The sequence below is a fragment of the Crocuta crocuta genome, unplaced genomic scaffold (assembly GCF_008692635.1).
Source record: "Crocuta crocuta isolate KB4526 unplaced genomic scaffold, BGI_CrCroc_1.0 scaffold79, whole genome shotgun sequence".
In the NCBI taxonomy this organism is placed as follows: Eukaryota; Metazoa; Chordata; class Mammalia; order Carnivora; family Hyaenidae; genus Crocuta; species Crocuta crocuta.
Window position 1 is genome coordinate 1,845,187 of NW_027533329.1, and position 26,714 is coordinate 1,871,900.

The 26,714-nt window shown below is 33.6% G+C and overlaps 1 protein-coding gene across 5 annotated transcripts in view; it reads left to right on the top strand.

Annotated features, from left to right (window-relative positions):
* Positions 1 to 26,714, top strand: part of LRRIQ1 (leucine rich repeats and IQ motif containing 1) — a 203,870-nt gene that overhangs the window by 55,083 nt on the left and 122,073 nt on the right. For all 5 annotated transcript variants that reach the window (XM_077748144.1, XM_077748145.1, XM_077748146.1 and 2 more), the window contains exons 13-16: positions 3,128 to 3,221; positions 16,446 to 16,625; positions 19,830 to 20,276; positions 24,267 to 24,477. In XM_077748144.1, the coding sequence (XP_077604270.1) occupies positions 3,128 to 3,221; positions 16,446 to 16,625; positions 19,830 to 20,276; positions 24,267 to 24,477 (932 nt within the window). The remainder of the gene's footprint in view (positions 1 to 3,127; positions 3,222 to 16,445; positions 16,626 to 19,829; positions 20,277 to 24,266; positions 24,478 to 26,714) is intronic.

Here is a 26,714-nt window from a genome sequence, read left to right on the forward strand (position 1 = left end):
CTGCTCACGCTGTCTCTCTCTCTCTCCTAGAAATAAATAAAACATTAAAAAAAAGTTAAAAAAAAAAGATGTTAGCTATGGGGTTATTATATATGGTCTTTATCATGTTCAGGAACATTTTCTCTATACCCACTTTTTGAGCATTTGTATTATACGTGGATATTGAATTTTGTCAAAAGCTTTTTCTACATCCTTTGAGATGATCATATGATTTTACCCTTCATTTTTATTAATATGGTATATTACATTGACTGATATGTGATTGTTGATAAATCCCACCTGATCATGATACATTAGTTTTTAATCTATTGTTGATAATTTAGTTTGCTGATATGAGTTTACTAATATTTTGCTGAGAATTTTTTGTATCTATGTTTAACAGGAATATTGGCTTATGATTTTCCTGTGGCTCTCTTGTCTAGTTTTGGTATCAGGGTAATGCTGGTTTCATAAAATGAGTTTGGAAGAATTCCCTGCTCTTCTAGTTTTTGTAAGAGATTAAGAAGGATTAGTATATATTCTTTTGTGAATGTTTTATAGAATTCACCAGTGAAGCTGTCTGATCATTGGGAGGTTTTTGATTACTGATTCAGTAATCTTACTAGTAATTGATCTGTTCAGATTTTCTTTTTCATCATGATTCAGTCTTGGCATGTTGTATGTTTTTAGCAATGTATCCATTTCTTTTAGATTGTCCCAATTTGTTGGCATATAATTGTTCCTAGTAGTCTGTTAATGATCCTTTGTATTTCTGTGTTATCAGTTTTAACATTTCTTTGATTTTTGATTCTCTTTATTTGAGTCGGCCTCCTTCTGGTGAATTCAGCTAAAGGTTTGCCAATTTTATCTTTTCAAAGAACCAGCTCTTACTTGTATTGATCTTTTCTATTGTCTCTTTTTTAAAATTTCATTTACTTTTGCTCTAGTCTTTCTTATTTTCTTCCTTCTAGTAACTTTTTTCCTTCTTCTGGTTGCTTGGGGTGTAAGGTTATGTTGCGCATTTCAGACTTTTCTTATTTCTTGCAGTAGGCATTTATCCATGTAAATTTCATCTTAAAACTACTTTTGCTGCATCCTATAAATTTTGGTATGTTACATTTCCATTTTCATTTGTCTCAAGGTATTTTTAAAATTCCTCTTGATTTCCTCTTTGAAATATTGGTTGTTTGATAGCATGATGTTTATTTATTTTTTAAATTCTTTGTAATGTTTATTTATTTTTGAGAAAAAGCGAGAAAGAGCATAGCAGGAGAAGGGCAGAGAGAGAGGTAGACACAGAATTGGAAGCAGGCTCCCTGGTCTGAACTGTCAGCACAGAGCCTGATGCAGGGCTCAAACCCACGAGTCTTTGAGCCATGAGATCATGACCTGAGCTGAAGTCAGCCACTCAACCGACCGAGCCACCCAGGAGTTCTGGTGGCATGATATTTAATCTCCACGTAAATGTCAATTTCATTTTATTCTTGTGATAGACTTCTAGTTTCAAATCATCGTGTCAGAAAAGATGCTTGATATGATTTCAATCCTCTTAAATTTGTTAAGACTTGTTTCATTGCCTAACATATAGTCTATCTTGGAAAATGTTTCATGTGCACTTGAGAAGGATATGTATTCTGTTGCTTTTGAGTGGAATGTTCTGTAAACATCTGTTAAGTCCATCTGGTCTAACATGTTGTTTAAGGCTCATGTTTCCTTTTTGATTTTCTATCTGATTTTCACTTTGATATAAGTGGAATATTAAAGTCCCTTATGATTATTGTGTTGCTATTTCTCTTTTTAAGGCTGTTAATATTTGCTTTAAGTATGTACATGTTTTTGTGTTGACTGTGTAAACATTTACAATGTTGTATCCTCATGTTGGATTGACCCCTTTTATCATTATATAACACTCTTTGTCTCTTATTACATTCTTTATTTTAAAGTATATTTAATCTGAAGTAAAGTCTGTTTTGTCTGATATGGCTAGGAATTTTTAACTGTATGTTGGATATTTTACATAATACAGTTTAGTGTTTTGCTTCCTTTTAAAGGAGTTAAGTTCAGTTCTGGTAGGCAGTTAAAGCATTTATGGATAATTTTTTTTTCTGCTTTAATTTCATTCTCTATTAGGACAAGGCATTTTAGTTTTCAACTCTTAGTGCGTGCCCCTACCCCAAGCCATTGTGTTCACTCCTATTGCACACTCTTCCTGGATTGTAGCTCCAACTCTGAGATATACCCAGTTAGGTCTCATTTTGGCTGGGCTGAGACTCCAGTGTCTTTTACTGGTGCATGAACTTAGTGTCATCATTCAGCCCTTAGCCTTGCAACTGGTGATCTCTGCTAGGTTTTTCAGTCTTTCCCTGGGTGTGTAATACCTTGTACTTGCCCACGGATCTGTGGTGAATTCTCACATAGACTTCTTTCCCCATTATTCTCACCATAACATAACATATACATACACAGCTTCTTCTCAATACTTTTCATCATAAATTCCAACTTCAGTTCTAATCTTTGCCTCCTTACTTAGCAAAAGAGCTCTTCATTTTGTCTCTACTTTACTGTTCCAAAGTGACAAACTGCTTTCAGATGGAAAACCAATGTGATTTTGGCTCACCATATATGTTTCCCATCTCTGAAAGACAGGCTTAAAAACAGGTACTTCATTGTATTGTCCAGTTTTATGATTATCTGTGGGAGAGCAATTCAGTATAAATTATTCTGTAATGTACCCTGGATTGATCTACCATTCTTACTTTTGAAAGTAAAATAAGTTCGTGTAATTCTATTTAGGTATGTGTTCAATTTTACCACTTATTAGTTTAGATTTAACTTCTTCAGGTTTTGTGCTAACAATCTGACACAAACTGTTCTAAATTCTTTACACACATGAGCTCATTTAACCCTCACCTGGTAAGAGGTATGAGCCTGAATCATAAAGCAATTGTGGGAAAAATATATATTCTAACAGGAGAGTCTGTGTTCTTAATATAGCTCCTTTTTAAAAGCACATTGTATTCTGTGGAATAAATCATTTTTGTTGCTTTCTTTTAATACTTAACCAATACATAAATGGTCATTGATTTATGATTACTGTTCTTTCTCTGTATTGCCTTTTGTAATGATTTTTATTTTTTATTTTCTGTAGATCTTACAAGTGCCATTAGGTGGTTTGATGCATGCTATTCTCTCCAAGAATTGTCTCTCACTGGAAACCCACTTCTTCAAGAAACAAACTGGAGGTAAGAAACATTGTTGTACCCTATTATATACTTTATTATGGTTACAGAAAACACAGTTTGATGAAAATTTCTTTGTGTATATTAACTTCTTGGGAAAAGTTAATCAAAATATTTTAAAAGTTATTCAAAACAAGACATCTTTTTGGTAAAATCAGTTTTAAAAATATCTTCAACCTAAAGTAATTTTTTTCACATGTCTGAAATAATCAAATTTAAAATGATCATTTTGATCCATACCATTGATTATGTGACAGTTTTAGTATGATGTTAACTTGGGGCTTGTATTTATATATAACACATTTTTATTGGGAATGACTTTTTATAAGTTATCAGTCACATAGCTTGCTACTTAAAATTATTATTTTCTGCCAGTAATTTGATTTTATTTTCTTAAAAGAAAAATTTTATGTCTGTTAAAGTATAGATTATAAGATATGTGAATTCATACGTCTCTTTAAAATATTGCAGTACCTAGATGTAGTAGAAGGAAAATATTTTATAATTTTTAGAGTGAATTTTTTCTATAAAAAAGTTTCTCTAATCTGAAACTCTTATATTATGTTGATACCATTTTCCTCAAAATTGACTAATATTTCTTTTTCATTATGAAAGTTTTTGAGATAATTTTCATATAATAAACTTAATCAGTTTTATTTAGGAGTATAAGTATGGTGTATAAGGATGGTGTAGAAACCACCACAATCAAGACATTAAACATTTTTATCACCTTAAAAAATTACTTCATGGCCCTTTGGAGTCAGTCACCTCCTCCAGTTCTTTAAAAAAAAAAAAAAACTCTCTCCACTCTCATAGCTTTCATTGTTTCTGATGGGAAGTCTGCCAGCACTCCCTCTGGAGATATCTAAGGTTTTTCTATCAATGGTTTTCAGCAATTTGATTAGAATGTGTTTTTCTGTGGTTTTATGTAGATTCTTTCTCTTGAGAGCTATTGACCTGGGGCACATGGGTAGCTCAGTCAGTTAAGAGTTAACTCCTAATTTTGGGTCAGGTCCTGATATCAAGGTCATGAGATCAAGCCCTGTGTGGGGCTCCATGCTCATTGTGGACCCTGCTTATGATTCTCTCTTCCCCTCCACTGCTCGTGTGTGTGCATGTGAGATCTGTTGAACCTCTTGAATCTGATGAATTTGTAGTTTCTGTAAAATTTAGAAATTTTTCGACCATTAGTTTTTCAAATGTTTTTTCTGCCTCTTCCCTATCTTGTCCTACTAGGACTCCAATTTCACCAATATTCAACCACTTGATATATTCTAAAAGTTGCTATTGCTGTGTTCATATATATGTAACACACACACACACACACACACATATTGTATGTATATATATAACACTTTTTTGTGTTTGTACTTTACTCATAACAGTTATTGCTATAGATTCAAGTTCTCTGATATTTTCTTCATATATATCTATTTTGATATTAATCAAAATCCAGACTTAATCAGGTCAGAGTTCAGATACTGTGATTTTCATCTCTAGAAGTTTCATTTTTTTTTTAACATTTGCAATTTCTCTCCTAATCATATTTATGTTTTCTTGAATCATCTTGAACATAGGGAGAATATTTATAATAGCTATTTTAAAATTCTTATCTGCTAGTTTTATCATCTGTATCATTTTGGGGTCTATTTTTATTGATTTTTACCCCAGTTCTGGGTCATATTTACCTGTTTCTCTCATATTTCATAATTTCGATGGTATTCTGGACATCTTAGATTTTATACTATTGATTTCTTAACTTTGTTCTTTTTCTTTAGATAACATCTATTTTGTTTCTGACAAGCAACAGCTAAGTTAAATTAGGGGGATGCTTTAAAGCTTGCTTTAAGATCTGTTAGGGATCTTAAAGACCCCCAAGAAATCTTTTGACTAGTGTCAGTTTAGCTCTACAGCTATGGCACTGACTTCCTGTATATTTTCCCTACCTGCCTCTAATATACATCCTTTCAATTTTGGCTGATAAGAATTACTCCCAGCCTAATAAAGATTCCTGTAATTTTTCTACTTTTTTCTTTTCAGTGGTTCTTGCCCTTGGTTTTACATGATTTTTTCTCATACACCCTCAGATCATTACTCATTTACCCAGGTCCAGGTGAACTAAATCCCAGAATTCTGAAAAGCTTTGAAAAGTACTAGTACCTTTCTAGTACTGGTGATGATTCTGATCTAAACTCATCTTTTTTTTTTATGTCTAGCAGCATGCATTTGTAAGATGGTTTAATATGATTTATTGTACATTTGACATTTGTGTCATATCGAGTCATGGGTACATTAAAACAGAACAAGGGAAGAATAGACAAGGCTTGTAGCCTAATTTAGCAAGATAAGTTTGACATCACACTAAGTATAGAAAAAGGCAAATATTTATTGAGATTTCAGTAGAAAACCCATTTCAGGATCCTCAGAGTTTGGATCAAATATGTAAATTGTATCAATTTGATCAGGTAGTGAAAATACAACATTTGTGAGTAAAACATAGACAAGGAGGAATGAATAATTGAAAAATAGGCTGTGACATCCATTCCTAGGGCAGAATCAGTTGACTGTTTGTTATCATCGGCTTTCCTATGATGTGTGGCCATAGCCTAGAAGATCCTTGTTCTTATGATTTCCAACAAAATATATCTTATAGAAGAATCAATGATCTGGTCATGTTTAAAGTTCCTACAAGTGACTTAATCCACTTGTGGAACAGGTTAAGAAAGTCTAGGAAGTAATCTCTTTCCATCCCTTGTCTGAGGCCACTGCAAACCTCCGACATCCTCTTTCCACATGTATTGGTTTTGTGAATTTGTTAATTGGTCTTTGGTTAAGAAAATAGCATTTTACTTCAAATTCTGTGTCTCCCTTACTCTGCTCCTCCCCTACTTACATTCTATCTCTGTATCTCTCTCAAAAATAAATGAACATGAAAAAAATTTTTAAAAACAGAAAATAGCATTTTATACCACCCCTGTGTATAGTTCTACACTTGCTACCTGTTGATAGTTCATGTATTACAGAAGAGTTATCCTTGAAAGAAAACCTACTTTTCTATATTCTTTAAAGTTCTGTTTCCACATAAATTTCTTTTTTAAAAAAAAATTTTAATGTTTTTTATTTATTTCTCAGAGAGAGAAAGAGAGAGAGAGGAGAGAGAGAGACAGCATGAGCAGGGGAGGGTCAGAGAGAGAGGGAGACACAGAATCTGAAGCAGGCTCCAGGCTCTGAGCTGGCAGTCAGCACAGAGCCCGACGCGGGGCCCGAACCCACGAACCGCGAGATCATGATCTGAGCTGAAGTCAGACGCTTAACTGACTGAGCCACCCAGGCGCCCCTCCACATAAATTTCTAATGGTATACTGTTTTTGAGGGAAACCTGGTATGTTTTACATGTTTTGGAACAGAACTTGTCAACTTCTACTTTAGAAACATCTTTTTCCAAGTGCAATTTAAGCTGTGTAGTATGGAAGAGAGAGCATAAGCTGTTGACGTGGTTTTGGAAATATATCTCTAGATGACAAACTTCATTATCACTTGGAAACTTGTTAGAAATGAAAAATCTTGGACACTGTCCAGACCCACTTAATCAGAAGGAGCTAGGGGGTGATGTTTAGTAATGCGTGCTTCAAACCAGCCCTTTTGAAATGAAATTATGCACATTAAACTTTGGAAATCACCATGTTTTTAAACAAGGACATCCTGCTCCTACCCCATACTGTGTGATCCTGGGCAAGTTAACAACTTTCCTATGTATCCAAATCCTCACTGGAAAAGTAAGAATAATGATAGTACCTATCTTGTGGGGTAGTTATGATAATTGAATGGGACAACAATACACATATTTTGTTGAGGATAATTTCTGGAACATTGTAAGCATACAGAAATCTACTATTTTCCATGTCCAGGGTAACCACACTATGGGGTCTCATTAAGTCACCAAATATTTAGTGTATGCCTATTATATCCAACCAATGTCCTAACATTTTGGACACTCTAAAGGACTTTAAATTCTACATAGTCCATGACTTAAACCATGTTTATAATCTTTATAGGGATATAAAATATATACAAAAAATGATAGCTTTGAAAACCAATAATGATAGCAAACACTGTTATAGCATTTACTTTGTGCCCATTTAATTTAATACAATATGCCTAATAAAATATCTACCTAGTATCCCCATTTTACAGGTAGGGGAACAGAATCACTAAAAGGCTAAATAACTTGCCCAAGTTTACACAGCTAGCTACTAGAAGAGGCAGGATTTAATCTGGCTTCAGTTGTGCTCTTTAACACTTAGATTTCAGAACCTAATACATATGTCAGATGATTATTGTAGGCAACAGATATGCCTTAGAAATCCTACCTTAATTTAGAGGGACCAGGAAAATTACCTTTGCTGAAGAGGCAAACTTTGGGTTAAACCTCAGAAAGTTAGTACAATTTAAAATCAAGTTAAAAGAAAAAAAAAAGCACTTCTGATGGAGGAAATATCCAAGAAAATGAGGAAATACAAAAGTCCAGGTTCGGCTCTGATCTATTCAGGTGTAACGTAGGTATAGTGGAAAATACTTTGGGAAGTAAATAAGAAATCAAGTATATACATTTACAGTGAGTCAGAGAATGGGCTAAATATCTACACATATTACTTCACAACAACTCTGAATTGGGTTCTGTAATTATCATTCTGATTTTATAAGGGTATTTACTGAAGATTGAATACCTTGTGATTTACTCAGTTATGTAAATGTCAGAGAAGGGATCTGAGTTCTAAAGCCTAGAATTTAATACTTGAGTTCTAAAGCCTGGAATTTAATACTTGCTCTACTGTTTCATAGGATATATTGCTGCCAGGTTGTAAAGGGCCTTGTATGCTAGGATAAAAAAGTCTTCAATATACTATGGTCTTGGAGAGAGCCTATAGCATACTGGCTATACGTATAGGCATTGTAAGTAACCTGCTCAGGTGCAGATCTGTTCTGCCACTTCCTAGCTGTTTGGTTTGCACAGATTACTTAATCTCGCTATGTCTCAGTGTCTTCATCTATAGAATGGGTATAATAACAGTAGCTACCTCAGGATTTGTTCATTAAGGTAATAGAGATTGTACCACAAAATAGCAAACCCAGAAATGTATGTGGTTTAATACAATAGAAGCTTATTTCTGGTTTATATTGCATTTGATGTGAGTTCAACCTGTCTCATCGAAGCAGACTCAGAAACTCAGGATGCTTCCATTTTGTGGCTCTGTGTCATATAACTTCAATGTAATCTAATGTAAAACATTTTTAGATAATAGATTGTGCTGAGAGAGAAGGGAAGAGACCACAGGGAAAACACATCTGACATTTAACTGCTCTGCTTTCAAATGTGACATTGATCGGGGTGCCTGGGTGGCATTTAAGCGTCTGCCTTTGGCTCAGGTCATGATCTCACAGTTGTGAGCTGGAGCCCTGCCTCAGGCTTTGCACTGACAGTGTGGAGCCTGCTTGGGATTCTCTCTCTTTCTTTTGCTCTCTGCCCCTCTCCCACTCCCACTTTCTCTCAAAATAAATAAACTTTAGAAAAGGTGGCATTGATCACTTCTCTCATATTCCACTGGATGTAACTAGTCATAAAGCCAAACTAACTGCAAGAGAGAAGCATTTTATAGTAGTGCCTGGCATATAGCACACTTGGTAAATGTTAGCCATTATTTTTAAGAAGCTGTAGAGAAACTTTGAATAGTTGTATGAAAAGGAAAATAGTATTCAGAGAAGATTTTTTCAGCATCAAAGTGATGAGATTAAGGAAGGTGGCCACATTAAATGTTATTAGAAAGTCCAGGAATTTAAAAAGGACTAAAATTAAGTAGTAGAAGTGGTACCAGATATTGTACAGATCCTTCTATGTTAGAACTGGAAGAGTGAGCTTAGAGTGAAACTTCCCACATAAAACGTAGAGTGTAATTATGTCCAAGAGCTTCTTCTTGGCCGACGACATTATTTATTAATGAAAATACCTGATGAGTTGTTTTTAGGTAGATATCTTTATTTTCCTAAGTAACTATATAGACCAAATATATGATGACAAACAGAAATAGGTGGATGTGCCCATTATTCAGAGCAAGCTCTTTGCAGGCCATGGTTTTTCTATTAGGAGTTGGGCAAATAGGACATGAATTATCTTGCTGATCTGGTATCAGTTTCCATTCAAACAGCTGCCATGCTGCCAGTTGCAATAACTAGAAACAAATCTATGTCCTGAATACTCTTTGAATTTATTTATAGGGTTTTTTTGGTATGAAGAATAAATAGTTTGTTGGATAAAATATGCTTACAGTGAAATATATTGATATAAATCTATTTAAATATATAAACATTCACATTTTACTACTATACTAAGTATATATACTTAGTGCTATACTAACATATGCTATACTTACTAAGTATATATACTTTACAGTTTTAAAGCAAATATTTAATTAGAAATAATATTTAAAGAAAAAGGTAGTATTTATATTATAGACATGTACAATTATTTAGCTATTATAATTTCTATGTTTAAATAAACTTTACTGGACCAGAGTAATACCAACCTAAAATTTTTGCTTATCAAATTTCACTTAGATCAGTAGGCCTAATACAGATTTTATAATTTCAAGAAGAGATTCAGTTATCTAAAGGGTTTTAAAACTAGTAATCTATAAAATATAGATTTGTTAATGAAAGGATCAACTCAAACCTGGGTAAGCAGTATGTTCCAATGAACTTTAAATAACCCCTTGATACCAACAAAGGGATTAGTTATAGATTTTCCCAATTGGCTTCTTACTTTCATGTCTGGCCAGTGATAACATGGACAAAACTGATGTACTAAAAAAATCTCTTTTTAAAACTTAATCTACAGACTCAGTTTCGAATCTCCTTTGGGAATGTGTTTCATTCACTAATGATTAATGGAGTCTCTTAAGTGACAGAATATTCACCAGGAAGTTTTCACTAAATGAAATATTGATTCAGCTCTTGGCTAGGAGGAACCCAGCTGGAAAAACTAATGTTGAGATCTCACAGTATTCTTATACTTCATTTCCAACATGAATCAACTTGGTACAGCACTTTCTAATATATTCATCATAGAGTCTTCTAAAGCTGCATTGGAACTGAAGGCCAACCCACTACACTACTAATTTATATAGTTCTGAGAACTATTCCCTAAAAAAAAATAAATAAATAAATAAGAAACAATGTTTAACACCTAATACCAAATCTAATCTGGATATTTGTTATATAAATCACAAATTTCCAGAAATTGTCATGGTCCTGAAGATCCAAACAAACATACTAACTTTTGCATCAAAGAAATTTCAAACATTCTGACTCAAATAAACTGTTAGAGACTTTTCTTTTTTTATATAAAGGTGATGAATGTGACATCAAAATATTTTTAATGTAAAAATCAAGCCCCATTGATCCATATTTTCTATAATTATACCCTGTAGCTATAAATTGTACATATTTATATCTATATTAAGAGCCATATCCAAAATGTAGTATTTGATGACAAAATTATCATTTTGCCCCTTAGTCATTTGGTTAGTTAACATCCAGTTTCCACATAATAACACTTGCAATGCCAAGAAACAAACCAATGTTTTGTATTAATTACCTTTGGATTTAGTTATTTTTTATTATTTTGATTGTCTAGAGCATAAACAGTTGTTTTATTAAATACAATATACTTGTGATAAAATATTGATCCTTCCATTCATCTGATAAAGCAAACCCTTATATTTTGCTTCTAGGATTAAATTGGGTTATTTAGTTAAAATGGCTCTTCATTTTGTCATTATTTCTGAATAGAAAGCTGGTTTCTCTATATATCTGATATGTACTCTGTAACTTCAGTGTTACAGGAATACTTTCATAAGAAACGTTCACACCATTTATGTAAAACCAATGGCAATGTTAATCAGTGAACAGGTCATTGGAATGTAACTGTCCAGGCCCACAATATCCCTTACTTTAGTAAATTCTCTGGCACCATTGATATATAGGGGATGCCTCAAGTATACAAGTAAGCTATATTTTTCTTAAAAGGTTAAGACAATTTCTAAATGATCAAAATTTCAAGGTCTTTTTTTAAGTTTAAACCTGAACATCTCTAATTTTAGCATAACTTGTTATAGTGGTTCTTAATTATTTAAGGTACATAAGAAAAGCTATATTTTAAAAATGCAAGCTCCCCAGAACCCACCAACAAGAGGTCTTTGGTGTGACTAAATTTAAAAAAGCCTCCCAGGCACTACTGATATAGTAGTTCAAGGACAGTCTTTTCAGAGACACTGCCCTGAAATGTTGGAGACACACATAGGGATCTAGCCTTGAATTCCCATCAAAATGGATATAGATAGTGACTAAGATAAAAAAAAAAACAGTTGTGTGTGACCCTGTGGTTCTCACAATAGCAGCATGAGTATTTTCTTCCTTTTGTTGACACCTCCTTAATTAGACAAAATGGCACCTGGAAGATGGCTGTTCCAGAGGGTCTTAAGTGTTACTTTATCTGCAATATTACTGTAGGTCCAGGATCCCATTGAAAAGTATTATAGGGCCAACAACTTATAGTTATTATTTAACTAGAAATAACTGAACAATAGAAATAAGCAAATCAGCTTTAGCTAACTATTTTTTAATGTCTGTTTATTTTTTGAGGGAAAGACAGAGCAGAGAGAGAGGAAGACAGAATCCAAAGCAGTTTCCAGGTTCCAAACTGTCAGTACAGAGCCTGATGCGGGGCTCAAACTCATGAACGTGAGATCATGACTTGAGCCAAAGTCAGACGCTTAACCCACTGAGCCAGCCAGGCGCCCCAGCTTTAACTAACTCTTAAGAGATTAAAATTATACTAAGAAAATCAGCTTTATTATTTTTTTCTTATAAGAAGTATATCTATTTCAAAGACAAAAACATGGCATTAGCATACCTCATTCGTTCTGCTGTTGAGGTCCACTCTGGAGACCAAGGTATTAGCAAGACATTTGCTTGGTACACAGGGAATTAAAACTGTAGGTTATTGTCTAGGGCTGGCTCCATCAAGTTATTGAAGCCTTATGTTTGCTTTTCTGTATTTTAGGAGATGATCTAATGAATAAAGATCATCAGTAGGATTAGAGCACATTCTTTGTTAAGCTGTATAAACACCAATACAGTTTTAACTTTTACTACCCTTTATTTTCACATTTCAAAAGCATCTTTATTTCATACATGGCATTTTATAGCTATATATAAGTTATTTTGACATTATAGTCATGTCTTGGAGAAAACTTGACTGGATACTTGAGGGAGCTTTAGAATGCAATGTAGTTTCATTATTAATGTAATAAACAAATTGATAGGATAGAATATGGATAGTTAATCTCTTTGTTATGTTTTATTACCAGCTTCAATTTCAGAGATTAGCCTTTCCTTGCTTTGATGGTAGCCTCACTAAAAGACTTCATGTTATATTTCATATTGTAACTGTGTGGTGATTACTTCTGATTACTTCATCACCTCTGTGATGAATAGCTATTATCTTAATTAGCATTCTGTTTTTGAACCATATCTTAAAATGAACCCAAACAGAAATGCAATATGCTAATTATTTAACCTTTTGTAGTAAGTGTGGTAGTTTATGATATGACAAATATTGGTACCTGCAAGCCTAAAAAAGCCCCTTAAAAAGTTCAAAATATATGGACCCTAGTCTTCACTTGATCTTAGCCAAAAGGCCGAGAAGTGATGGACCCAAGTTTTCTTAACTAGATTAAGCTCTTTAACACTGTAAAACATTTGATAGTTATCTTGAAGAACACAGAACACAATCTATTTGCTTTCCTTCTTATGTAAATATCTGTAAGAGAAAAAAAAGTATTATTTCTCAAAGAGTGGAGTGAGGTAAGGGTGGAAAATTAATCATATGTCCTGAGTAAATGAAAACTTGTGATGTTCTTCTCTTTTTATGCTTTCATTGAAGGAAATGTATTTACATATTTCTTGTGATTATCTTTTATTAAACACCAAGACTATCAAGATCATAACTATACATATGACTTTAATTGGGTCTTGGCAATTTAGCCTTAGTGGACCACTTCCTTCATATACATAAATATGTAAATATAAATTTAGAGAAATATAAGTTACATATAAATTATTATATAAATGTAAAAATTATATTTTACAACTGTGTTTATATAAGTGAATATGTCAAACCTAACTATACCATCTAGGTGGAAGGAACACCTGACTGGAGTTTTCTTTATTAGACCTTAGCATTTTTGTAATCTTATCTTGCCATCCTTCATTTAGTTTTTAGGAACTGTGAGTTGTTTTGTTCTCTGTTTTAATAAAAAACTTTATGTTTGGGGGACACCTGGGTAGCTTACTCAGTTAAGCATCTGTCTCTTGATTTCAGCTGAGGTAATAGTTTCATGGTTTGTGAAACTCATCTCTATGTTGGGCTCCACACTGACAGTGTGGATCCTGCTTGGGATTCTCTCTCTCTCTCTCTCTCTCTCTCTTTCTCTCACTCTTCCCCTTCTCCACTTGTGCTCTGTCTCTCAAACTAAATAAATAAACATTAAAATCTTTATATTTTAGAAAAAGTTAGCAAAATTAAGCAGAAACTACAGAGAATTCCCACATATACACTGTTCCCACACATGACAGCCTCCTCCACTATCAGCATCCTGCACCAAAGTGGTATACCTGTTATAACTGATGAACCCACATCGACAGATCATTATCACCTGAAGTTCACACTTTACATTAGGGTTTATTCTTGGTGTCATATATTCTATGGATTCTGACAATTGTATAATGACATGTATCCACTGCATAGTAGTAGTATACAGAATAGTTTCACTGCCCTAAAAATGCTCTCTGCTTTGCCTGTTCATCTCTCCCTTCACCTTAATCCCTGACAAACCTGATCTTTGTACTGTCTCAGTTTCGATTTTTTTCAAGAATTTCATATAGTTGGTATTGTACGGTATGTAGCCCTATCATATCCTCTTTTTTTGCTTAGTAATATACATTTAAGAATCTTTTCTATTCATGACCTAATAGTTCATTTCTTTTTAATGCTAAATAATATCCCTTTATATTGATGTAACACAGTTTGTTTATTCTTTCACCAACTAAAGAACATCTTAATTGTTTTGGGGTTTTGGCAATTGCAAATAAAGCTGCTATAAACATCCTTGTGGATATTTTGGTGCAAACATTGTTTTTAGTTCATTTAGGTAAACTGAGGAACAAATTGCTGGATCATATAGTCAAAGTATGTTAACTTTTGTAAGAAACCACCAAACTATTTTCCAAGGTAGTTGCACTGATTCTGCATTTCCACCAGCAACGATTGAGGGTTTTTGTTTCTTCACATCCTCACCAGTGTTTGGTGGTGTCAGCATTTTGAATTGGCCATTCTAATAGATATATAATAGTATCTTGTTATTTTAATTTACAGTTCTCTAATGACAAATGATGTTGAACATCTTTCATATGCTTACTTGCCGTCTGTATATTTTCTTTGGTGAGAAGTCTGTTAAGTTTTTTGGCGCATTTTTAATTGATATATTTACTTTCTTATTGTTGAGCTTTAAAATTTCTTCCTATATTTTGGGTAACAACCCTTTCTCAGATATTTTTCCTGGTATCTGGCTTGTCTTTACATTCTCTTGATATTGTTTTTCACAGAGCAGAATTGATAAGTCTAGCTTATCAATTATTTCTTTCATGAATTTTTGTCTTAGATGTTGTATCCAAAAGTCATCATTATCTTTTGTGACATCTATTTTTCTCTTATGTTATCTTCTCGTAGTTTTATAGTTTTGCATTTTACATTTAGTTTTATGACCCATTTGAGTTAAATTTTCTAAGGGGTCCAAAGTCTGTGTCTAGATTCACTTTTTTGCAGGTAGATGTCTAATTGTTCTAGCATCATTTATCTTTGTTCCATTGTATTGCCTTTGCTTCTTTGTCAAAGATTAGTTGGCTAATATACTTTAGTAGATTTATGGGGGTCTACTTCTGGGCTCTCTCTTCTCTTCCATTGATGTATTTGTCTGTTTCTCTTCCATTGATATATTTTTCTATTCTTTCGCCAATACCATACTGTCATAATTACTGTGACTTTGTAGTAAGTCTTGAAGTCAAAAGTGTTAGTTTTCTAACTTTGTTCTTTTTCAATATGGAATTTAGCTATTCTGGTTTGGTTTTTTTGTTTTTTGTCTTTTGGTTTTTGGCTTCTTTTTTATATATTTTAGTATTAGTTTGTTGATATACACAAAATACCTTACCAGTGTTTTTAGTGGGGTTACATTCATCTAAAGATCAAGTTGAGAAGAACTGATTTCTTGAACAATTTTGAACTTCCTATCTATGAAGATATCTTCATTGGATATCTTTCCATTTATTTAGTTCTTTAATATCTTTCATCAGGTTTGTACTTTTCTGCATATGAAATGTTAGTTTCTAACTAAGGGGGATTTATTCATTTAAGAAGCCCATTTTACCCCTTTGACCATTAATGGCCTTGTGAAAAGAGGCACACAGTATCCTTGTGAAAGGTTTGGGCAAATACTTATAAATGGCTAGGCCTGGTGAACAGCCCTTGCTGCCTGGCTTGGTTTTTCACACCATTATCTTTTTAAATTGGTACAGATTTTTGCCCATACCTCAAAGATTTTTATTATTATAATTTTTTAGCAAGATTCAAGGGGAAATATAAATTTAGATTTTTTAGATCATGGTAAACAGGGTGATCTCTTACTACTCTTGTTTTAGCCCTCCTCTTAACTATATTTTACCAAGAGAAACAATCAGAATTTACCTCTACTTCTAAAATAAACAGCAAATTTTGGTAAGTGTATTTTAATTATTATCTTTTTAAAAGAGTGTATCTGTTATTCTTTTTATAATGTACCCTTTTATTTACTCCCAGCCCAAGTTTCCAGCTGCTTACATTTCCTATTTATTTTATAGAAGAAGATGGCTAAATGTTTGTCAAATCTCTGAAACTTAACTTTGTACATGACATGATATCATAAAAATTTTTAACAAATTTAACAGTATCATTTTCTCTACAAAATCAATAGCAATTTCTGAGATATACTCCGTGTTTATATTGTTTAAGTAATAGGTATATGGTTATTTTAGATATAAGCTCTTCAAGATTATTAAATTTTTTCCTGCTTTCAATAGGCATTCTCTACTTAAAGTGTTAACCACTCTAAGAATCCTCAATGGTGAAATGATAAACTCTTGTTCAGAAAGACACACTGAAGAATACTATCAATCAGAATTAGGACGTTTCGTGATACTTTGTCAGTCCCAGATTCAAGAATTCAATTTACTAACTGAAAAGTATATTACTGGGAAAGGGTAAGACTGTTCTCTTCTCATAATTTAAAGACATAATGCAATTTATGTATATAATTTTAAAAATACTCTGATTAATACTATGATACATTTTTGGATTAGTACTGTATGCTTTCTGGTATATTGTCCCTTAAAAACATAATTTAAAATACAATTTAAATACTAAACTATTAAATAAAGTAAATGAAATCATGAGGAAATCTTCAAGACAAGAATCAAACATCCATACAGTCAGTCATTCAATGAATCAGTCATGAATTTATATGACAATGATTGCAATCAAAACACACAATAAGAGGGGCGCCTGGGTGGCTTAGTCTGTGAAGCGACCGACTTTCACTTAGGTCATGATCTCGCGGTTCGTGGGTTCCGGCCCCGCGTCGGGCTCTGTGCTGACTGCCAGCTCAGAGCCTGGAGCCTGTTTCAGTCTGTGACTCCCTCTCTCTCTGACCCTCCCCTGCTCACGCTGTCTCTCTCTGTCTCTCCTAGAAATAAATAAAACATTAAAAAAAAACATACACACACAATAAGCTAAGTATTATACTTTAATTTCAAAGAATTAACAGGTTAGCATAAGAGAAAATTAGACAAACAGTTAATAACGGAGCAAGGCATACAACATTTATTATGCATTAGATATACTACACATATATTTATATATTCAAATATTATGAGAGCACAGTAGATAAGAGCAATCAACACATGTACATATTCAGAAGAACAGAAGCTGAGAGTAGAGTCCTAATTAGATATAAAAGAAAGGGAACTTCCCATTCCCCCTCCAAAATTCAGGGTACATTAGTATGAATGAATTATATATGATCTTTCTGTAACTGTATTTTCTTTTATTTTTACAGATTTTTTGATACTTTTTATTTATTTTGAGAGAGAGCATAAGTGGGGGAAGAGCAGAGAGAAGGAGAGAGAGAATCTCAAGCAGGCTCCATGCTATTAGCACAGAGCCTAGTGTGGGGCTTTATCTTACAAACCATGAGATCATGACCTGAGCTGAAATCAGGAGTTGGTCGCTTAACTGACTGAACCACCTGGACACCCCTCTGTAATTATATTTTCTAAATTGCATTGCTCCAGAAAACAAAAAGGAAAAAGGAAAATGATTTCATATTTCACTTATGATGACTCTCCATTTTAGCTGGAATTATAATTGTAATATGCACTTCCAAATATGTAAACAATTTTTAAATTAATGCTTTTTGCATTTTCGTACATGACCATATATATGATTTGGTATTTCTATTTAAATGTTTTTGAATATAGTCTATACAAATTAAAAACAAATCTTATAGCTTTTAAATAATCCCTATTGTCTGAGGCACCTGGGCTCCTGGTGGCCCTTGATATTGACTCAGGTCATGATCTTGATCTCATGGTTTGTAACTTGGAGCCCCACCTCAGGCTCTGCACTGACTGTACAGACCCTGCTTGGGATTCTCTTTCCCTCCCTCTCTCTCTGCCCCTCACTTGTTCTATCTCTCTCTCTCTCTCTCTTTCTCTGTCTCTCTCAAAACTAAATAAATAAACATTAAAAATAAATAATCCCAATTGTTATAGATAATTAATGTTTAGTTTTAACAAATACTAAGGTCATTTACATTTATTTTTGTGCAAAACTAAACATATTTCCTTGAATATGTATGGTAATATATGATTTTTTTGTGTAAAGGTGACCCTCGATATCTCTCATGTTGAAACATAGCTTTGTCAATTCCTTTGGATAATCTACTTTCACTGCAATTTGTTTCATTTTGGCATTGATAATGGAAAATAGACTATAGTTTATATTAATAACAAATGGTGGTGAAGTCAATACCTAATCATAAACACTTGATATCCCAATATAGAATTGAAACTTTTCTTTTTTCTTTTTTTAAGTGTATTTATTTATTTTGTTTTTGTTTTGTTTTGTTTTGTTTTTTACAAATAGTTTATTGTCAAATTAGTTTCCACATAACACTCAGTGCTCATCCCCACAAGTGTCCTCCTCCATACCCATCCCCCCCTCCCCCCCACATCCATCAGCCCTCAGTTTTTGTCAGCATTCAAGAGTCTCTCATGGTTTGCCTCTCTCCCTTTCCCCCACCATTTACCCCTTTCTTCTCCCCCTTGTTCCTCCGTCAAGTTCCTCCTAATCCTTCTATACGTGCAAACATATGATATATGTCCTTCTCTGCCTGACTTATTTCGCTCAGCATAACACCCTCAAGGTCCATCCATGTTGGAATTGAAACTTTTCTGCATTATTAACCACCAAAATGAATGAAATACAAAATATCAAAAATATATTGAAGGAGACTATGCTAGTGTTTAATAATACCTTTGTGAATGCAAGACTGTTTATCTCTACATTTTAGGATCTATAACTTTCATTTTGTATGGTATGGTTAAAAGTTTTATATTTATTTATACCCTGAATGTTTCAGAAAAAAAAATAAGGCAGCTGTGGCTATATATTAAATATAGTTAGAAAATATACAGTTGAATTAAGTAAAATTTTTAAAAAATAAAACAAATAAGGGAAGGTAAATAAAATGTAACCAAGAAAAAGGCTCACACAAGTGCGAAGTTCTTTACATTTGCTATTGAGATCCTTAAATCTGGCAAACAGAAAGTTTGATTAATTACATAAGCCATAACCTCCATAAGATAGAAATTCAACAATTATTTGAGAGAATCACAACCATTTATGTCTTAAAGTATTTGAATTCTTCTTTCAATGGATTCTTTTTCCAGAGAAAAAGGGGAATAAAAACTTTCCCATAATATAAATTCTTTGTTTAAAAGTCCAATACAAATATTTTGCATGGCAAGAGTCAATGTAGAAAGTACTTTTAACTTTGTTTCATAAATAACTTCTCCAAATTTAGGCAGCCATGATATCTCATGGTAGTAAAAGCATGGATTTTTCTCATTCAATTGCACCAAAAATACCTAGAATAAAAAGGATTCTAAAACTTCCAGACATTTTGTCTGGATTGATGGATCTAAATTAGTTAAACAAATATTTTCAAATTTTGTTAGAAATGAGATCAGTTTTTATATAAACAACCAGAAATAAGTTTTTTAATGAATGTTGTAGTAAAGCTTAATTTTCATGTCAAACCACACAAGGGAAATTTCCAGAACCTATATAAGTTTTAATATTGGTGATATAATTCTTATTATTAAATGTCTTCATTATTTGTGTAGAAATTTGGTCACCTTGGATGCTGCAGAAGATCTCTGCAATTATTTTAAGAAATTAATGACACTTAGTAATGAATGCCGATATTCACATGAACACGGGGATGTATGTATCACCCAGAGGGAAGAATCAGAAGCCCAGCAAAATCATTTCACTTCTACAAACAGTGATAGCATCCTGCAAAATAGAGCTCTCCACTCTTGTGCAGACAGATATAAACTGGATTCACCAGTTTCTGAGAAATGGATGAACTCTGGCTCTAGTCATTCCACATTAACTAAATCCTCCTTATGTGAAGATACAGAAGGAAGAAATCAGGGAGAAATAGTAGACCAGAAGACAGAAGACAGCAGATCTAACAGTATCCCCACTAAAAGAATCCCCTTCATGGAAACAGTAATGACAAGTTCTCTGCTGAGGAATTGCCAAAATATTGAACATCGTAAAAAAATGTAAGGCTTACTAGATCATTTTTCTTTTACATCGTGTACTTTGTACTTTTTATTGATAGTCTTCGTCAGTGTTTTGGTAAAGGACTTAAATCACTATTGTGTTTCATACGAATTCCCTTAATTGTGTTTTTATGATGTGTACAAATTATTAGTTCTAGTACAGATTAATTTGATTGAATTTTGGCAGGTTATGATTTAATTAACTAGTATTTAATTGAAAATAAGTATATGTAAAATTATTTTTTCTGTTTTCTAATCTTGAAACAATTCAAATGAATTTTTAAGAAGAAAGAAAACACTTTGCTATTTTAAAAATAATATAAAGAAAACTTGCTAAATAATCAGGTAATTTTATTTTTAAAAATATACCTTTTCATGTGCTATTTATTTGCTTCTAAATCTAAGAATAATTTAATAAGCATCTATGCAAGAATTTGAATGCATGTGCTATAATTTTTTTGGACATAACCACCTATGAAGTATGGCAATATTCTTGACATTAATCACATAAACCTCTTCCAACTGTTGAATACTTTAATTTTTAATTTTTTTCTTTCAAGTTTTTATTTAAATTCCAGTTAGTTAACATACAGTATATTAGTTTCAGGTGTAGGATTTAGTGATTCATCAAGTGATTCATCACTTACATACAACACCTAGTGCTCATCTTACAAGTACCCTCCTTAGTACCCATCACCCATTTAACCCATCTCCCTCCCCACTTCCTGTTCTTAATAGTTAAAAGTCTCTTTTATGGTTTGCCAACTTTTAAATACTTTTACAAAGCTAATGGCTTTTTTTTATTGAACCCACAAAGATAAGTATTACTTCAGCTTGTCAACATTTAAATTTTTTTATTTTTTTTATGTCTGGCCTCACTGTCAAGCCAACACAATTAAAAATGGTTAAATTTAGCTTCTCCTAAAATAACAGGTGCTGAATAGGGCAGAATGCAGAATATCACAGTAGCTGATCTTATTTTTCCCAGTCTTTGTTCTTTCAGAAGTTGTCACTGTGAATGGTGGTTTCTTTTCTGAAAGCTATATTAAAAAGTTTGGTATTGGGGCACCTGGGTGGCTCAGTTGGTTAAGCATCCTACTTCGGTTCAGGTCATGATCTCACGGTTCGTGGGTTCGAGCCTCTTGTCGGGCTCTGTGCTGATAGCCCAGAGCCTGGAGCCTGCTTCTAATTCTGTGTCTCCCTCTCTCTCTGACCCTCCCCTGCTCATGCTGTCTCTATCTCTCTCTCAAAAATAAATAAAACATTAAAAAATTAAAAAAAAAGTTTGGTATGCTAAAACTAAGACGTATTCCCTAGTACAAAAAAATGTTTAAATTTTCTTGAAAGTGGTTCTAATATTTCCTCATTTATATTTAATCAATTTATTTAATTGATTGCTTTTGCTCTTTAAGAGAGGAAAAATATTTTTTACTTCTCCCCTTCTAAGTTTTTAGCTCATATTCCTGAAACAAAAGATAAATTAATAAGAAAACCATAGAAATATATTTAATATGTTTTACATGCAAAGTCTTCCTAAAGAAATAAATGACATGCAAGTCTTCCTAAAGAAATAAAACCTGAAATAATAGCTAAACCTAGGCATTTTTGTATTAGGTTTGATGAAGAGTAGAAAGTTTTAGAAAATATGATTAGGGCAAAGGGTATAAGCTAAGCAATAGTAAACTGGGGTAAATTTAGCAAGGCCTGTTTATTCAGATTCTTCTTGTTATCCCTTCTTTTTCAGATAAGAATGGCTTCTTTTCTCTGGGTACAGGAAAGACACCTCTCACAGGAGGGTCTTAAGGCCTGCTTCTGGTGAAGGTCAAAAAGTCCTTCCAGGCATGCTGTTTTTCAAAGTCCTGTAGCTTAAAATATTTAGTATGCCAGGGTGCATATTTTGAGGTAGCTTACTCTGAACCCCATCAACTCTAAACACACCAGACCCTGCCTATTGTAATTTCATATAAACAACATTTAGAACTTCTTAATCCATTATCAATAAAATAACTAAATGATGATAATAAGGAAGGATGATGAACTGAAAATATAGACAAGCTAAGGACCTAAAGAATAATGGGAAAAGAAAATGTACCCATTTGCTGAACCTCACCATTCAGTGTTTCAGGAAGATTCACTGTCAGTTGTGGAGATGTTTCCTAAGTATTATTTACATGTACTCTTATCCTAAGAGCATTTTATCCTTATGATTTTTGCTAAAAAAAAAAAAAAAAAGATAATGATGGTGATGGTGATGATGGTAGCTCTAACACAAGCTGTTTTTCTCAACATGGAGAACATCCTACATTCAGGAAGCTCCAACGTTGTTTTTACCTGCTTTCACTGCATCCAGTTTAGTAAAAAGCAGTCTTTGTATTAGTGTAACTGAGAAAAATATCTCCATTGTTGTTTACCTTGGGAGCTTTTGATGACACCAGGCTGAAGAATTCAAGCACTCAGTGACTGGTGAGCTTTAGAAGAGATTTACAGTTACAGTCAGTGACACTCGTATGCCTTTGTAGAGAAATACAAAATGCTGTCTCAGCTTAAATGAGTTTTCTTACAAACCTTTCACTTTTTACTAGTTATAAATAATAAATACATTTTCATATTATTCATCTAGCCAAAATACTGACTATAGTGCTTTCAAATTTCCCAACTTGTTCAAAAGAAGAAAGAATGAACAGATAATTGAACAACTGAATACAAATTAAATCCATTGCAAAATTTACAGTTCTGTTTACCCTACAGAAGGACATGATTTGTTGGAATGTGATTATCTTTTCTAAGCATGTGGAGTTCAAGTGGTTTATCTTAGGTCGGAAGTTTTATCCATTAACTTTAACTTTCTATTCATAGCAAAATAGATTGAAGTCTTCTACAGGCTTTCAGTAACATTATGATAATGATAACAATAGTGATAATGAAGCAAAATAACAATAAAATGGTTACATCATTCCCAATTTCCCACAAATATACTACTATGAGAAAAAAAAATGTGTGAACACATCCAGCAGAGTTTATCACTCAATTCCACTTTGCCTTCAACTTGCTAGTATGAGGGGGAGAAAATTTCATCTAATTGCCAATAATTATAAAATTACTGAAAATTGTTTTAAGAGATACAGGGGAAGGGATATATGCAAGAATCACTTCTCCTTCGTGTGCATTTTAAACTAAACTCTGGAATTTAAGGAACAGTTAAGACAGAATAGTTAGTATTTTGACTATACTCTGTACCTTGATAATATTCCTACAATAATCTGTGTGGAAAAAGGAAAACCTATCCAACTAGGAAGAGTTATAAGATTAAGCACACTGAGAACCTACTTACTGTCATTGTTATTCAAATTTTGCTAATGTTGCTGGGCAGCCTAGGGGAATGTGGAAAAAACACAGCATTGATTGATTCAGTGCCTGAATTTGGCAAATAGATGTAGGCTGGGAAAATGTTAGCATTAACTACTGGATTTGTAAGAGCATGATTTAATATTTGTCATGGACAGGGAGGGAAGTGCAGCTGGCAATAACATCATGGGTCCTTTCTCTGACAGTGGAGGGGCCCTCCCTTCTCTCCAAGGCTAGTCTCTCCACGAGGAAGAAGATCACATCCCCTGTTGCCAACTCAGCATAGGCTCCTGCATTTGTCCCTTTTTTCAACACCATTACTTTCCCCTCTTTCTACCTGATCAACATATTCTGTTATCATACAAAATCTTGGTATCATTTCCCTCCTCAAACGAAACAAATAAAACCCCCTAGTTCTCACATCCATCTCTAAGTTACTGGCCCATTTCGCTCCTTCAGATTTAAAGGTTTACCATAAACCTTCATTTGTACTTATTTGCCTATTATTAAACAACAGATGTTCTTATTTTAAAATAATATTTGATGTAGTTCATGTTTATAAATACAGTTTAGGAGGACCTCTTACCCACAACTGATTTTATGGGTCCTACCCATGTTGTCTTTTCTTGTCTGTCTTCTGAATAGAATGGCAGCTTTGGTAATCCAGGCACACTGGCGTGGTTACATCGTGCGCAGACAGATTCATTTCTCTGCAAGCCCACATACCGCTGCAATAGGATCCCTGACATTCCAACCCAATTACTGCGTCAAGAATAAAACTATTTTAAAGGAAGAAAAAAAGGAAATCACCATGAATATCCAAGAACAGAGGAAGAAGGCTGCTATTCTTATTCAGGTTAGTTTTAATCTTTTGGTAAAATAGTCTTGAGAGATGTATTTGTCATCTTTCACTGAGTAATTCTATATAACGGACAGCCCCTGGATCTCAGTGATTTACAGCTACTGGATTTACTTCTTACTTAGGTGACATGTGGGCCATAGGTTGGCTGTGCCTGTGCTTAGTATCTAGGCTGAAAGAGTAGCCTATAATTTAGAAATACTTTTCTCATGACCAAGGACCAAACTGAGCCACACAATCATATTTAAAGTTTCTGATCAGATATGCCATTTGCCAAATTTGCTAACATTCGATTATCCATAGCAACTCTCACTTGGCCTAATCTATAGCTCTTTTTAGAAGAAGTGTGTTTAAAAATCTACTAAAATAATTGTTAAAGTTCTTCAAATACACGTTTAAATTAGAAATTCAGAAAGCAGTTAGTGAATAGACTTGATTCAACCTCACCAAGATCATATTTTGAAATGAAGTTCAACCTGATCAAATTCATCCTTTATTTATTCATCAAATATTTTTTAGAATCTACTATTTGTCAAGCACTATAATGGGCTCAGGAACCATAAATACAAACAAACCATACAAGTTCTCTCCCCTCATAGAATTTACATTTTAGTGGAAGAGGCAGAACTAAATAAATACATAAATATAAAATAAACTAAATAAATGTATAAAATAAGGTCTGTGGAAATTCATGGTACTGAACTGAAAGGTAGTAACCAAAAAATGATTGTTTCCCTTTATCCATTCATTCAACAAATATTTCTTGGCACAAAAATCTTACTAGCTTACATTCTGTTGGGATGTGCAGTTAGTAAATAAATATGTTAGATAGTGATAATTCGAAGAGGAAAAATAAAGCAGGAAAAACAGGACAGGAGTATCCAAGGGAAAGTTTATCATTTAAAATTTTTTTTTAATGTTTTATTTATTTCTAGGAGAGAGAGAGAGAGACAGCGTGAGCAGGGGAGGGTCAGAGAGAGAGGAGTCACAGACTCTGAAACAGGCTCCAGGCTCTGAGCTGGCAGTCAGCACAGAGCCCGAAGCAGGGCTCGAACCCATGAACCGTGAAGTCATGACCTAAGCGAAAGTCGGACGCTTAACTGACTAAGCCACCCAGGCGCCCCGAAAGTTTATCATTTTAGATATGATGGAGATGGAAGACCAGAAAATGTGACATTATAGTGACAGATTAAGCTGTTGGATATCCGGGGGAAGAACATTCCAGACACTGGAATATCTGATCCAAGGCACTGGTTTAGGAGCATACTGTAGTGTTTAAAGGGCAACAAGAAGCCAGTGTGACTAGACAGTGATGGAGGGGAAAAGGGTAACACTTACAAATCAAATCATAAGTCAGTGTAAAGACTTTGGCTTCTCATCTGAATGACACAGGAAGACGTTACAGGAATCTGAGCATCAGACTCACATGATCAAGTTTACTTTATGTTGTGATTCTACTGTAGGAAGGCAGAGGCAGAAGCAGCAAAATCAGTTAGGAGCTATGATAGGAATTCAGACAAGGGTTAATGGTAGCATGGAACCAGAGTGTTGTAGTAGAAGCAGTAAGAAAATCACAGGCCAGGATATATGTTGGTTTATTTTGAAGGTAGAGCTGATAATATCAGTTCATGGGGTTGTGGCATATAAGAGAGTGTGAGGAGTCATGGATGCCTCCAAGGTACTGGAATAACCAAGTAGAGGAATAGCCTTAAAATTAAGATGCTGGCTTTTACTACTAAAGCCATAGTTTTCAAAATTATCTTTGCTATGGTTGTAGTGAATATATTCAGCATTTCAGTTGACTTAATTTGAACTGTACTCTTAAGAGCAATGCATGGACATTACTAATGCCTGAATAGTGATGGGAGTGGGGGAATTCAATGGATTCAAGGAAACTGAGGAAAAGAAAGAACCTCAGTTATCATCTCAAAATATTATTCTGCAACATGAGAAGTGAATATATCATGTAGACCAAACTCCCCCTGTCCTCAGTTGATAAGGAATACTTTTTTCAGCATTGATGGTATATGGATCTTAAACTTTTGCTTCATTCTGTTCAATGAAGAAAGAGAAGTTTTTCACTTTGTGAAACAGTCTAGTTCAGGGACTGATATCTCTGCTGAATGTTCTTTTGTTGAGCTTCTGTGTATCTATAACAAAAGTATGCATAATTCAGCCTTTCCAGCTTAGAACAAGTCTCTTTTGTTGTACACCATGGTACTTAAAATCACCTG